The sequence below is a fragment of the Zalophus californianus genome, chromosome 7 (genome assembly GCF_009762305.2).
Source record: "Zalophus californianus isolate mZalCal1 chromosome 7, mZalCal1.pri.v2, whole genome shotgun sequence".
NCBI lineage: Eukaryota > Metazoa > Chordata > Mammalia > Carnivora > Otariidae > Zalophus > Zalophus californianus.
Window position 1 is genome coordinate 130,319,974 of NC_045601.1, and position 15,384 is coordinate 130,335,357.

Below are 15,384 nucleotides of genomic sequence, written 5' to 3' on the forward strand. Positions count from 1 at the left end.
TCATTATGAATGTGCTTAATATCACTGAACTGTACACTTAAAAATGGTTACGATAATAAATTTTACATTATGTGTATTTTACCAGCAAAAAAAAAAAATTTTTTTTTTAACCCTGCTGCAAAAGTGTTCTATTCCAGCACCTGTGAGGGCAGCCACTGCAGGAAGTTCAGCTCCCACCACCCCACCTGGGCCAGATCTTCACTAGTGTGGGTGGGTGCTTTGCCACCCTGCAATCCAAATCTCTACCTTTCTCTAGAGTTGAGAACCCAAAACTTACCCTCCAGTAATAGCAGTAAATTCATATAGTTATCCATCTCCCCTCTCCCACATCTAAATCCCTCCAGGGGAAGTACATGGGGCTCAAGCATTACTTGATTGAACATGGCATTTATTAATAGAGGTAAAACTAAGAACAGTCCATTACAAATTTGGTAATTTTGGAACACCTATTTGGCATGCAAGGTGAATAATCAAGTAAGCAGTAAGATAAAGATACACGTAATGTGGAGCTCAAAAGAAAGGTCTGTGCTGCAAACATAAATGTGGGCTTCTTGCCCAGAATGCATAGAGTGGAATAGGAGTGGATGAGTTTACCCTGAGAAAAATGTAAGACAGAACATGCAGCCCTCCAAGGTTGTTAACTAGCAGAAGAAAATGGAGACCACCACTCAAGTCTTTCTAACCTACCCACATGGGATGACCAAATTAAGAACTTGATTTAAATTTGGACACATTGGGTTGCAATGAGGGAAACTGAACCAACAAGGGAATTGTATTGGAAACTTAATGATTCCTGAAAATGATAGGGTACAGAAATCAAAAACTAGAGAGTACACACCACCTGACTCTCTCCCGCTAGCATAACTACCTGCTTCTCTCTGTAAATTAACTTTATCCCAGAATAGGAGACATTGCTACAGCAGCTCCTGGGCCTCATCTCTCCTAGCTTCACCACCAGAGGACTAAGTGTCTTCAAAAATTTAAGCGAAGATTTGATGGGTTCAACTAGGTCATGAGGTCACTCTGGCCAATCTACTGAGGCAGGTACTGTGGCTTAGGCTGTATCAGAGCCCAGGAATAGAACAGTCATCAGCTGTGATCAAGAAGAAGGGTCACTGAGTGTCCACAATCGCCAAACTACGGAAGAGCCCAGATGTCCATCCACAGATGGATAAAGAAGATGTGGTGTGTGTGTGTGTATATATATATACATATACACACAATGGAATATTACGCAGCCATCAAAAATTGAAATCTTAACATGTGCAATGACATGGATGGAACTAGAGGGTATTACGCTAAGTGAAATAAGTCAATCAGAGAAAGATAATTATCATATGATCTCACTGAAATGTGGAATTTAAGAAACAAGGCAGAGGATCATAGGGGAAGAGAGGAAAAAATGAAACAAGATGAAACCAGAGAGGGAGACAAACCATAAGAGACTTTAATCTCAGGAAACAAACTGAGGGGTGCTGGAGCAGGGACAGGGTGGTTGAGTGATGGACATTAGGGAGGGTATGTGTTGTGGTGAGTGCTGTGTGTTGTGTAAGAATGATGAATCACAGACCTGTACCCCTGAAACAAATAATACATTATATATTAATAATAAAAAAAAGAAAATTAAAAAAAAAAGAAGAAGGGCCATTGAGGATAGAAAAGACCTCACCAGAATCCCAAGATTTGAAGACCACCTGAGTAGTGCCGTTGGTTAAGCATCTGACTCTTGGTTTCAGCTCAGGTCATGATCTCAGGATCATGGGACTGAGCTCTGTATTGGGCTCTGTGCTCAGTATGGAGTCTGCTTGAGATTCTTTCTTCTTCTCCCTCTGCCCCTCCTGCTAATGCATGCTCTCTCTCTCTCTTTTGCTCTCTCTCAAATAAATAAATAAATCTAAAAAAAAAAAAAGAAGAATCCCAAGATTTGAGTCAGAAAAGCATTTCCTAGAAAAGATAGGCTGACAGACAAAACCAAGTGCCAACTATACAACATGCAGACTGTTGAGGCAGAAGCCTGTTTACCGAAGGCACAGCAGATAAAGGTAGTGATGCCAGCCACATCCCCTCTCCCTCTTGTTTTTAAGACAGGTCACATCTCAGTGACTCTAGGACTCCTGCTGGCCTGCGGATTCCTGCTGAAACACCAATGGAGTTCACTCAAGGAAAACTGAAGCACACCATTAGGTCTCAAAGCACCCTACAACAATCAATGTACACTACCACGGGCCCACCCTGCGGTCAGCTCACAGCACTTCCATCACAAGGAAGAGCCTAATCCTCCCAGTCCTCACCTCCAGGAAGGCTACTCGATCAGAAGCAAGGCTCCATAGGTCCACACAATCCTAAAGTTGCCTCATCAGACACTGGGGATCCATCTCATTGGCCCATTGGTTTTCTTGTTCTTCAGCAAAACATCGTAGTACCAGAAATTAAAACATTTTTCCAAGTAGTTGTCATCAGTAAGTGGTGAGCACAAGGTTCCATCTTTGGTTTTCTTAGCTCTCTGCTTGCAGCACAGAAATAATTCCTGCCCTTGCTCTCGGGTGCTCATTTGCATGGATCCAAGAACCACAAACAGAACTGCAAAGTCACTGTTGATTATCTATGACCCACAATGATCCACAACATAGGCTTCATGGGGGTTATCACAACCAATTAGATCCCTGTTAACTCTCAACAGAAGGACTTGAATAGGTCTGAGGACTTCACAGGGCCACACCAACCAGTGACAGATGACCTCTGTTACCCAGAAATTTACTAGAGGCATCCAACTATACCAATGTCAACAGTGTAAACACCTGTGTTTTTGTCCATTTCTCTCTTGTTTAGATTGGAGAGCTCCTGGCCTTTTTGCAGCTATCATTCGTTCCAATTCGCAGTAATCATTGCTTTTCATACTGCATTTGCCACTATCTGGTTTCTATCACGAGGAGTCCTCTGCTCACATTCGAATTTGTCCCCATCATCGCTAACCTGAAAATTCTGAAGAATCAGTGATCTCCAATAGAGATATGTGGTCATTCTTGCCTTCTCTGCCCCACAACCCAGCATTTGCTACCTCCCATTGTACCCTTGTCCCATTTGGTAATAGAGGATGTAAAGACATCCTGTTTAAGCCGGATGTTTATCCTTTCATAGGATTAATAGTGATAAGCAGGAGATCAGAGGCAGTGTGGACTATTCCAGCAACAGGGCAGGAGCCTTTCCAACATATACATTTATGTTGATAGTTTCATTTTATCTTTCACTCAATTCTTCTCTCATTCTAAATCTAGGCCTTCTTAATCAAATATTCTCAATTTCTGCAGGTTAGGATATATATTGCCCCACCAAGCTGAGTTTCATTACAAAGATGCCCCAAACTTTAAAGGATCATCGTTCACCTGCCAACTTCTGGCTATTAATTCCCATCAAGACAGATTATGTGCTACCATACTCTATATATTTACACCTATCCATTAATGCCCCAACCAGTTCACATCAGGCCCATTTTCCTATTAGACCTATTTTCAAATGTCTTATAGTTCAGCTTGGTCCACCATGATAGTTATGTGATCTCTTCTGGCATCTATTTAATATAACACACTTCCAGAAATGGGTGTGCTGGTAAAGTTTATTTACATCACATTTTATCATGTCAGTCACAATCAAGACCTGGAGATCTGCATTTGCATATAGCATCCAGTACATTCCTGGGAGAATTTTTTTTTTTTTCCAAAAACAAAAACAAAACAGGAGGCAATCAATAGAACAGTGGGGTAGCTTAATGAACATCATGCTTCTCTGGGGGCTCATCTGGGATTTCAGAGTGAACCGTATCCAAAGGCTGCCAGTGGCAACTCATGAGAGAGTCGTAGAGTTCCTCACTTTTCACCATAAACTCTTTGTTTAATTCCTCAATGTTCACATGAAGGTTTGGATCTGCAGGAGCAAATTAATGCATACAAAAATATGTTTTATAGGACACATATTGGCAATGGCTTAAAATCAGAGTTTCAAAAAAAATGAGCAGGAAAATATTGCAGACATTTCATGTTAGAATTTTTAAATTGCATGTTTCCTTTCAATAAGATTTGAAAATAGAAATTAAAGCTGGAAAAGCACCACTACCAGACTCAACGAGCATCTCTGTGGTGGAAGAGATGGAGGAGATGGATGAACTCAAAAGAGGTTTGGGAGTTGACTCTTTTGGAAATGGACTCACTTTGGGGCTAAAGAGAAAGGGAGGGTCAAGGATGAGCCCAGAGTTTCTAGCATGAACACCTGGGTGGACACAGTACAATGGAGCCCAGACCAAACCCATAGGATGGGGCTTTGAAATAAACATGTTGCTTTATTTGCTTAATTAACAGATTGATGTAAATGATGCAAACTATATAGAGCAACTAATTCAGAAACAGAGGGAGGCCTGGTCTTTCTTCTTTAAAACCTGGAACCCTATGATGAGGTGGTGTTATCATGAAAGCATCAGACCTAGATATTACTTCCAAGTTGCTGGGTTTCCAAGGTTTTTAATGCCATCCCTTGTTTTCTCTCCCTGTACTGAATGCAACCAAAGAAGCCCTCTCTTCCTTTGTAATTTTTGCAAGCCTTAGCTCATTCAGGATTGTAATTTTTTTTACTTCCTAATACATGGGATCATGCTACTCCTTTGTATTTGTATGCCTATTATGGGCTAAATGTTTGTGTTCCCCCCAAATTCATAGGTTGAAACACTTACTTCCAATGTGATGGTATTTGGAGATGGGGACTTTGGGAGATAATTAGGGTTGGTTGAGCTCATGAGGGTTGGGCCCTAGTCTGATGGGATTAGTGCCCTTACAAAAAAGGATACCAGTGCTGGTGCATTCTCTCCCCCTGCCCAGTGAGGATATAATGAGAAGGTGGCCATCTTCAAGCCAGGCAGAGACCTCTCACCAGGCACTGAATCAGCTAGCACCTTGATTTTGGACTTCTCAGTATCCAGAGCTATGAGAAATAACTTTGTTATTCAAGCCACCCAGTCCGTGGCATTTTGTTATTGAGCTTGAGCTGACTAATGTCCCTCTATACTTATTTTAGAACCAAGATCATCAAGTAGGCCTAATGCATCATATATGTTTCATGAGCTACTTCCTACTTTCTTCTCTGAAGTCATTCATGACTATGCTGTCCAATTCTTTTTTTTTTTTTAAGATTTTATTTATTTATTTGAGAGAGAGAATGAGAGGTAGAGAGCACGAGAGGGAACAGGGTCAGAGGGAGAAGCAGACTCCCTGCTGAGCAGGGAGCCCGATGTGGGACTCGATCCCGGGACTCCAGGATCATGACCTGAGCCGAAGGCAGTCGCTTAACCAACTGAGCCACCCAGGCGCCCCTATGCTGTCCGTTCTTATTCTTTAGAGCTTCCCATCCCTTTTGAACTACATTTCCTTTGAGAGCTTCTGGTCATAAAATTAGATGCTTCTATTTTTTTTTCCTGGACTTTCTAAAAAAAATTTTTTTAAGATTATTTATTTTGAGAGAGAGACAGAGAGTGCTCAAGCAGGGGGAGCAGTAGAGGGAGGGGGGAAGCAGACTCCCCACTGAGCATGGAGCTGAAGGCAAGACTCCATCGGACAACCCTGAGATCATGACCTGAGCCAAATCAAGAGTCCAATGCTTAACTGACTGAGCCACCCAGGCGTCCCGTGAAATTCTTTCTTAAGGTCAAGCCCCAGGGTCCTTTCCTTCACTGCTATGGGCAGTTGTTTGCTAAAAGGCTCCTGGCTCTGCAGGTTCCTGGTGGCAGGAAAGGTGTCAGCACCACCATGCTTATGAGCAGACCACTGTCTGTCCTGTCATCTATGGCCTAGAAAACAGACAGTGTGGTCAGCTATGAACCCCAGATTAATGATCTAGGCCCTTCCACTGATGTTGGCCCTAGTGGTAAAGAAACCTACAAAAGACAAACTAATTACATCTTCCCTAAACCTGTGGGCCCTCGAGACCAAGCTGTCCACCACAGTAGGCACTCACCACATGTGGTTACTGAGCACTTGAAATGAGGCTAGTCCTCATGGAGATGTGACATAAATACACACTGCATTTTGAACACTTGCTATTAAGATTTTTAAAAATCTCATTTTCATATTCATTATATGTTTAAATGAAATATTTTGGGTATATTAGGTTACAAATATTGAAATCAATTTCATCTGTTTATCTCTTTAGTTTTAGTTTTTTTTAATATGGCTACTAGAAAATTTAAAACTGTCTACGTGGGTGGATTTGTGTTTCAAATCACGTTTCTCCTGGACAGAGCTGCTCCAGCTCTACAAAGAGCTTACACTAACCGCTGAAGTGGCTATTACCTGCCAGATGCTGTTAAAACACTTAAAAGCACTTTAGAGCTATTGTCCTCACACATTCTACAAGGTCGGTTTTAACATCCCATTTTACAGATGGGGATGCTGATGCCCTGGAGATGAATTTGTCTGGAATTACAGAACTCATAAGTGAGACTAGAACTCTGGCAGTCTGCATCCAGAAAGCACACTCTTTGTAGGTTTTCCTCTATATCTTTATAATGTCTGCAGGACTGATGAAAGCAGGGAGATTTGACTCATGCTTTAACCAGAATGAAATCCCCGAGAGCTGGAATAGGCACCTTTTATTTATGTGTCAGCCAAATATATTTCAATAAAACTAGAACTACCCCACAGCATTTAAAGATTTCATTTGAACATTGAGCACCTGTTAACCTGCTGACTTAGTCACTGGGGCTACAAAGTCACAAGGCAGTGGGTGGGTTTGGTCTGGTGGGGGTGCCCTGGAGGTGGGGGAAGTGATAAGAAGTAGGCAATGGTCTTATCTCTGCCTGTCTCTTCCACTTCTCGTTCCCATAACTTAAGTAAAACAGGCCACTTTCTTCCCTTCCTCGAAGAAGATACAGTCAGAAACAGGTCCTGCTCTGGGCAGATGCACTTTGTTCTTTTCACCCAAAACAGATCAAGAACTCCAAGGAGCACTGCTTGACACCACAGACAGGGCCTGTGAGGTCCTCCAGGAACCAATAACCCCGACGGAAGCTAGGAGGCCAGGCCACAGTGATCACCTGATACTTTCCCCCTTAACAATCAAAATTAAAGCAAAATTAAGGGGCACCTGGGTGACTCAGTCAGTTAAGCGTCTGCCTTCAGCTCGGGATTCTGGGATTGAGCCCCATGTCAGACTCCCTGCTCAGTGTGGAGCCTGCTTGTCCCTCTTCCTCTGCCCCTCCCCCTGCTTGTGTGCTCGCTTGCTCTCTCACTCTCTCTCTGTATCAAATAAATAAATAAATAAATAAGATAAATCAATAAATAAAATAAAATCTTAAAAAAATAAAGCAGAATTAATCCCAAAGTTTACATTTATGGAGGAAACAGATCTTAAAAACAAGTTACTGTCTTGTTTGGGAACATCCCCACTTCCTAGTCCTTCAGAAAGACCCAGACAGGTGGCTTTACTCAAGCTTCCCACAGAAGCAGTTTCCCAAGACCAAACTGCTGAAGAAAATGGCTTATGTGACCTACGTAGGAATTTTTCAGTAGAATCTCTCAGCTTCTAGCCAGCTGAGTAATGAGTAACCTGGAATGGGTTAGTTTTGTTTTCGACCATGGCCACATAGGCTTTCTGTTACCTTCCAGTGAGTCTTCATCTTGCTTCTCTGCCAGAGCTCTGCTTTCCTACAAGGAAATCAGGATGTTAAGAAAAAACATTTTTTTCCTAAAGGTTTATTATCAACACATGCTTTTAAAGAAAACATTAGCTGTCAAAATGATGGACTATAATTATAAAATATGTGGATGAAGTCAACAGAATAAAAAAATCATAAAGGAGGAACATGCCTGACAAAGACCTCAGGGCTCTCTGAAGCTTCTGGGAACTAACTGGCCTCCCAGGGCCTCGAATATGAACTAGACACCAGGGACCCGGGTATCCAGACTCCACAGTCCCTGCATTAAATAAATGCCCAACTCTCTACCTGGTGGTCTGCCCTTCCTTCCAGATGACAACTTGCAAAATCTTCATGAGTACATTCTCCCTGTAGCCTTCTAATCATACCCCAAGCCCATGGCTCAGATAAGGACCAGGACAATAGGTGCTTAAGCAGATGCAGAGACTATAGAAAAGCAAACCAGTCAATCAAAGAAGTAAATTCCAGAAGTACTCCCCAAATGAATCTCGGCTGGTTAACCCAGACCCTGTTGGCTCTCCCGGGACAGTGTAAGTTTCTATGACTCCTCTCCATAGGTACCTGTTGGGAACTGTCTTTGTTAAGGATGTACAGCTGTTCCAAGGAGCCAACCAATCCAGGAAGAGCCCTGGTAGCTCCTGGCACCAGTGAACTCAATTAAGCCTCCCTTGCTAAGAGGGTTGAGATTATATTGAAAGCCAAAGACCCCCTAGCTCTTTTCAATCTATCCGAAAGTATGCCTCCCTTTCTGTCAGAAATAGATCCTGGTTTCGAAAATAAATTATATGGTTACCATAAATTTAATCTCACCATTGGCATGTTTTTCCTATTTAGAAAGGGCTAAGACAGCCAGAGTCTGTGCTTGAATGAGGCATTTCTTTAATACAGTGTCCAAGTAACTTCACATTTCCTCCTTTTCAACACGTGTTCTGGTAAATGTGGATCCTACATTACCAGGGTGCAGGGAGCAGATGCTCTGGAGACGGAGGTTTCTCTTTGTGTGAGGGACACCTGGGCAGTGCTGGTGTCCTTGAAGAAGGGCACATCTAGTAACTGTTTTCCTCTGCTAGTGGGAGTTTGGGACAGATGCGCTGATGGAGCCCAAAGACCTGAGAATCACTTTGAAGATATTCACATCCTCTGATCTTAAGACACAATGTCAAAATGCAGAGGGCTCTCGGGAGGCTAAGCTCTGGGAGAAATAAGAGCTAAGAACACAGGCGTGCTATGGTAGGGAAACGGGCATTAAACTGTGACACCTGGCAGAGGTCACTTCCTTAGGCAAGCTTAAAGCAAGGGCATGTGAGCAAAAGATGCCCACAGCACAGCCTTACCATCTGGAATTTTGATGATCACCTTCATAACCAAAACTCCTGCCAGGAAAGCAGGCAGGTGGCACAAGAATATGTTTATAATTCTTGAAACTGTATGTTATAGTAATAATTTGCCTGGAGAGTGGGATGAAAATCCCAGGTGTCAACAAAAATGGAGAAAAGAAAGGGGGGACAAGAAAAGAAAAAGGGGTGTTAATTTCTTTTTAAAATGTTACTTATGTTTCTTTGTTCTTTTGTTGTTGTGCCTGTCTTATTTCTTTGTCCAGTGTTAATTTCTTCATTTTCTCACTAGTACACAGAAATCAGGAAACGCTTTCCTTTCCAAAGCTGCTAATAAACTCAAACCTACACTTCTCTATTTAAGGTAGAAGTAACCACCAGAAGACACATAGCCTGTTTTCCAAAAGGTCAAAAAAGGGAAGAGGTAGAAGAAAAAAATGTGCTAAAACCTCAGGCAATGTAGCAAAAGATTTTTATTTCTTTGTAAGTGATGCTAATATCAAACATCTGCTAAAAAGCTGATTTGGGTTTAAAAAGAAAAAGCCAAGAAATCTAACAAGATATTTTATATAGAAGAAGGCACACCTAAAACAGACTTGAAAAACTGAAAATGAAAAGTTTGGGCAAAAAAAACCCCCAAAAAACAAATGCAAGTTTTAAAAACTGAGGGCTTAAATATTAAATCTAATTCTGGGTTTAAGGCACAGGCCATCCCACAAGGAGGACATTACCAAACAGATTGGAGAAAAAACTAACACTTTGACTAAGTGCTAATTTCCATAATATGTAAGTACACAGAAGGGGCACAACCAACAGAAAAAAAGGTGGACAAAGGACATCGATGAGGTCACAGAACACAGATACCAAGAAACAGTTTAAAAGGTATTTGCCCTCAATAAGAGACATATGGCTTCCTCACCTGTCACATTGGTTAATCACACACAGAAACATAGAGAGGCAAGCATACCCATAGCAGCCATGAAAAGTGTAAATTTAGGCAAGCTTTTTGGTGAATACTTTGCTGTCTGAAATTTTAAATGTTATATCCTTTGATCCAGACCTTCCACTTCCAAAATTTAAGATTTATTTGAGAGTGTGTGTGTGCATGAATGAGTGTGCAAGCAGGGGGAGGGGAGAGGGAGAGGACATTTCCAGCAGACTCCTCGCTAAGCCCAGAGCCCAACACGGGGCTCCATCTCACCACCCTGAGATCATGACCTGAGCCGAAATCAAGAGTCAGGACGCTTAACGGACTAAGCCACCACGCGCCCATCTAGAAATTTATTCTTAGCCAAAAATCACTCAAATACTTGGAGATAGGTAAAAGTTCGTTAAAGCACTGAGTTAGTCAATAAGGGATGAGCTAATAGCACAGCACAACCAAACGGGCAACTTTTAAAGAATGCTCTTTATTAAAAGGGTGAACTGGGTGGGTGGGGGGTGGGCGCGGGACATCTAATGCAACCTATAAGCAGAAGCAAAGAGTAAACCAGTACTACTCAGTCTGTTCTTGCTCAAGTCTCCCCCAACTCCCTAAACAAAAATAAAGCCCAATCACGCTGATTTAGGAAGAGAAGGGAAAAATCTAGAGGACGTAGATGCACTTGAACAGGACTTTCTCCTAAATGGGGAGGAGATGCGGAAGAGGGAAGGGATGGGGGAAAGCTTTGCCTTACTCTAGTCCCTCTGTGTGATTTCAGAAATAGCTTACTTTAGTAACCAAAATATTAGAATATCTTTGAAAAGCGTGTTAATGTTTTCTGCTCCTGCAAAACAAACCTCCAGTCCTATTTTAAGAGTAAAATCAAGTGAATGGTCATCTAAAATTTAGTAGTAAGAATTTAGGCACAGACGTCATCAGCCTAGGATTTTGTTTTTGGAAGATAGTAATGACTTAAATTGTTCGCCGAATTTCTTCAGTCATCAGCTTTTACTCTCTGGTATTAAAATGGGGAGCAAAAGCCACGGCTGTGGGAATTGGAATGAGAGCATCTGGAGGCGTGAAGACAGGAAAAAGATGCTTCTATGTTGGGCATGCAGATGATCTAGGAATCATTTCAGGGAAGGATACCTTAGGAGGGACCAGAGTTTCAGCTGGGGGTCCAGAGGTCTCCCACACAGAAAGGTCGAGTCCATTTCCAGCTGCTGCACAGCCACAGGTGGAGACAGAAAGGGAGTAACCGCTGTGCTGTTGTTCAAACCAGTTGCCGGAGTGGTAAGCTTGGCAGGGTTGGAACACTGGCTTCCCCCTAGTAGTGGAGAGGGCACAACAGGAATGACCTCACCAACTAAGGCAGAATCATTCAGAACCCCAGGACTCTTTCTTCTTTCCCGGGGAGGCTAAGGGGTAAGGGTAAGGATGATTTCTGCATTAACTGTTTAAAAACACCTATTTCCAAAGCAATAGTTGGTAAGTTGCCAAAAATCAGGTAAGAAATAGAGCACGGATGGCCTTCATTTTCATTCGGAGTAGGAAAAAAACAGCTTACCTTTGCCAGTACCAGTAATAATGATTTTGTTGAGCTATGCCAAAACCTGCAAAACTCTCCTGCCCCGCCATTTATCCAGAAACTTGGCAGAATGAGAACAGGTCTCTACAGTTTTTATTCTGGTTATCAGAAATTCCAGGTCAGGGGGCTAACACCTCTCACGCCAGCAAATACGTCTCACAACTGCCTAAGAATAGTAATTACACTTAGTGACAATTCCTGCTAGGCAATGAATTGCTTGACTTTCATTACAATGGGGTTAAGGTGTGGTTGGAGCAGGAGTCCATAGGGGTCACCTGGGGGGACTTCTGCAAACTAAGGGGCTGGCTTTAAGCCTGCTAGCCCCCCTCTACCAAATGCTGGCCCCAGGGAAGGTAGCCGGAAGCCAGTGGGGACAGAGAGGAGTATGTGTTTGAGGGACTGACTGAAGTTTCCATCCCACCCCCTATAATAACTGAGTCACTTGAAATAACTAAAACCTTACGACAGAGACCACAAACTGCTGTTTCCTTCCTCAGTTCAGTTATCTGCTAACTATTCGAACCAGCAATTAGTGGACTTTTTTTTATAGCCTCTACAGGTTGAAATCATTACGCTGACCACCTGGGGGAAAGAAGTTGAAGGAAAACACACACACACACACACACACACACACACACACACCCCGTCCCCCCCCACACACAAACGTCCCACCCACCCCCTTAAAGCTGGTACAAGAAGATGTTTTAAGGAAATTTTTCTGTGGTTCAGTATCAGTTTTAAAAACACAATAAAGCATGCCTTCCCAAATTTCAACGTGCATAAGAATTACTTCGGCATGTTATTTAAAAGGTGGGTCCAGATTCAGTAGATTTGGATTAGACCTCACTCAGATTCTGTTTTTCTAAGTAGCAAGCCTACACAAAGTGTCAAAATGTAAGAAGGTAACTTTTGAGTCCAAATAGGGGCACTTCAGTTCTGGCCATTTCCCTGAAGCTTATTAATAAGTGCTTGCTCTATGGGGTGCCTGAGTGGCTCAGTCGTTAAGTGTCTGCCTTTGGCTCAGGTCATGATCTCAGGGTCCTGGGATCGAGCCCTGCATCAGGCTCCCTGCTCAGCGGGGAGACTGCTTGTGTTCCCTCTCTTGCTCTTTGTCAAATAAATAAATAAAATCTTAAAAAAAAAGTGCTTGGTGTAGTCTATATTTACCTGGAATGTAAAAAATAATCAGCATGAATTCAAATCATTCATTCACCCATTATTTACTGAAGGCCTCCTTACACAAAGCACGGTGGAGTCTCTAGATCTCCCCGTGCTTCCTGGGAGATGGTATTGATGAACAGCTGTGGAACACATTGTTAGGCACCACCCACTATTCAGTTTCTTTTTCTTCCTTAATAACAGAACCCTGATTTTATTTGGGGGGCAGAGATAGGCTTCACTAAAAGACATTTCCTAGCTCTCCCTGCACAGGTAGATGCGCTCAACTGGCCAAAGTCTGGCTAGTAAGATGTAAATAGAACTATTATAAGGGAGTTTGTTTAGCTGGAAGGAGGCCTGTTGTCCTCCACCCTTTCCCCAGAGTGCTGAGATCAGATATGTTGGCTGGAACCCAAACTCTGCACATATTTTGGCCTATGAGGTGACATCATGGAGGAAGTCATGCACAAGAACATAGGATCTGAAAGAGAAAACGGGTCTGGGTCTCTGGTGACTGTGGACTCCTTGTACCAGCACTAGCCTGGCTACCTCTAGATTTCTCTTAAGAGATCAATGTCTTGGTTAAGCCACAGCTATTTTAGGTTACTGTATGAAGTTAAACACAATTCCTAACTACTATAGCAGCTTGGCCATCAAATAAAACATACCAGTTAAGGATTCTTTTTGTCAAACTTTAATAGTTTTTTGTTCCTTCTCTCATTTTAGGGCTGTATTTTATAAAAGGAAAATCACAATTTTTGCTCTGAATGGGTGAGAGATCAAGCTGTAGTTAGAAAGGAAAGCAGAGGCTAGACGTTAAGAACGTGGTAAGGAGGCTGAGGAAGGGATGTCAATGTTGCATGTTGAAATCACCCAGCATGATGGTGGGAGCTGGGTACAGAGGACCCTGAGCAAAGCTCCAGAGAAGGACATTCAGGGGCTTTGTTGATGACAGTGACAAGGAGGGGTTCTTAAATGTTTTGTTCTCTTAAAAGCCCTAAATGCCAACTTATCATATTTCACCTGCATTATTCCCATGAAGCAGGTGAAGCAAATTTATCCCAAGGCAGACAATTGGCCAGTGTCCAGGGGCAGTAACCCACTCTTAGCTTCCCTTAGCTCTATGTGCAAAAGAGACCAAAATCCTCTGGGAATATCCACATGCACCTCTGTCTTCCTAAAAGTTGAGACTTGCTACCTGCCACAGTGAGAAAGGAGGGTAACTGAGGAGGAATATTAGACTCTCATATTTCTAAACAAGCCTGATTTTTCTCTGCTCTCCCCTGCTTTTAGCCCAGTATATCCATCTTACCAACTGCTGCCTCCCTCCACTCCCAAAACAAACTAGCTGTTTTTTCTTTAGCCAACCAAAGCCAGGCACTCAATAAATATTTGCTGAATGAATGAATAAATCAATGCATGGCTCAGTGTAGAAAGCTTCTCAATCAATAATTTAAAAGCAAAACAACAACAAAAATCCTGTTGTGCTTTAGCATTAATGAACTTTTAACAGTTGGTTGTTTCTTGGCAACTGTAGTTTTCACAAGAATGAGATTAAATGGTTTTTTGCATCCTGCGTTAAAAGAACAGGAGGTTTGCAGGAAGTATGCTCAGTTTGAATCCAGTTGAACAAGTATGTAATTTTGTATTGTTTTTCTTTAGAGTAAAAAACTGTTTTCTTCGTTAAAAAGAAAGTTTAAGCCCAAGGAAATATAAAAAGCAGCAGCACTGGGCCTGTTACTTAGCTGTGTGGTTTTGAAAGTTACTTTTCTAGACCAATTTCACATTTATAACCTCATACTGGATGAGTGCATTTTAACTGTAGAGGCACTAATCCTTCTGAAAATGTAATGAACTTTTTATCAGTGCTCTCCTCCAAAAATGTACATACACAATTTTGCATATAATTTCAGGGGATTCAAAGCCTCCAAAACTTACCCATAAACTCCCTTAGATTGGGATTACCTGGATAAATGCTCTTTAAGGTCTTTCGAGCTCTAATTGGTTCCAGTAATTTCTAACAGTTAGAAAAAGTACACCACTTTATGTTTATGTTGTTTACACTATGGCTTTCATTCTAGAACCAGCTATATTCTAAAAGATTCCTGGTTGGAGCAAGACTTTTTCAAGCCGTAGTGTTCTTCTTTAAAATGTGACAAGCTGGTAATAGATGCTGAATATAGTAATTATCCTGTTACAGTGCTAAAATTAATTTCAAAAAACATACTGAATGAGTACTAATTCTTATCAAACAGTAGTTGAGATTTCCCTGGCGATAAAGAAGAAGAGCACCAGGGGCTTTCCAGAGACAAAAGTACAGGGAAAAGATTTAAAAATATATATATATATTTTTTATTTATTTATCAGAGAAAGAGAGCACAAGCAGGGGGAGGGGCAGGCAGAAGGAGAAGCAGACTCCCCGCTGAGCAGGGAGCCCCATGTGGACTCCATCCCAGGACCCCAAGATCATGACCTGAGCCGAAGGAGACACTTAACTAAGCCACGCAGGCGACCCTTTAAACAGGTTTGTTCGAAGATTTTTTTCTTTTTGGATGAGAGAATATCACTTTTACATTAAAATAAATGGATGTATCATTAAGTAAAATGCAGTAAGTCATATTTTCCAAGATAAAATATGAGACTTCAAAGAAATGTCTTGCTTACTTATTCTTTGTCCCATGCCCAG

The 15,384-nt window shown here is 41.9% G+C and overlaps 1 protein-coding gene across 1 annotated transcript; it reads right to left on the reverse strand.

Annotated features, from left to right (window-relative positions):
- Window positions 1-3,744: 3,744 nt before the first annotated feature.
- Window positions 3,745-11,590, reverse strand: C7H6orf52 (chromosome 7 C6orf52 homolog). The gene is made up of 4 exons (XM_027604102.1): window positions 11,520-11,590; window positions 11,102-11,279; window positions 7,640-7,685; window positions 3,745-3,921 (listed from the first exon to the last, which is right to left on the reverse strand). Exons 1-4 carry the CDS (start codon window positions 11,588-11,590, stop codon window positions 3,764-3,766), a joined length of 453 nt encoding a protein of 150 aa, XP_027459903.1. The 3' UTR covers window positions 3,745-3,763.
- Between the last annotated feature and the right edge of the window lie 3,794 nt (window positions 11,591-15,384).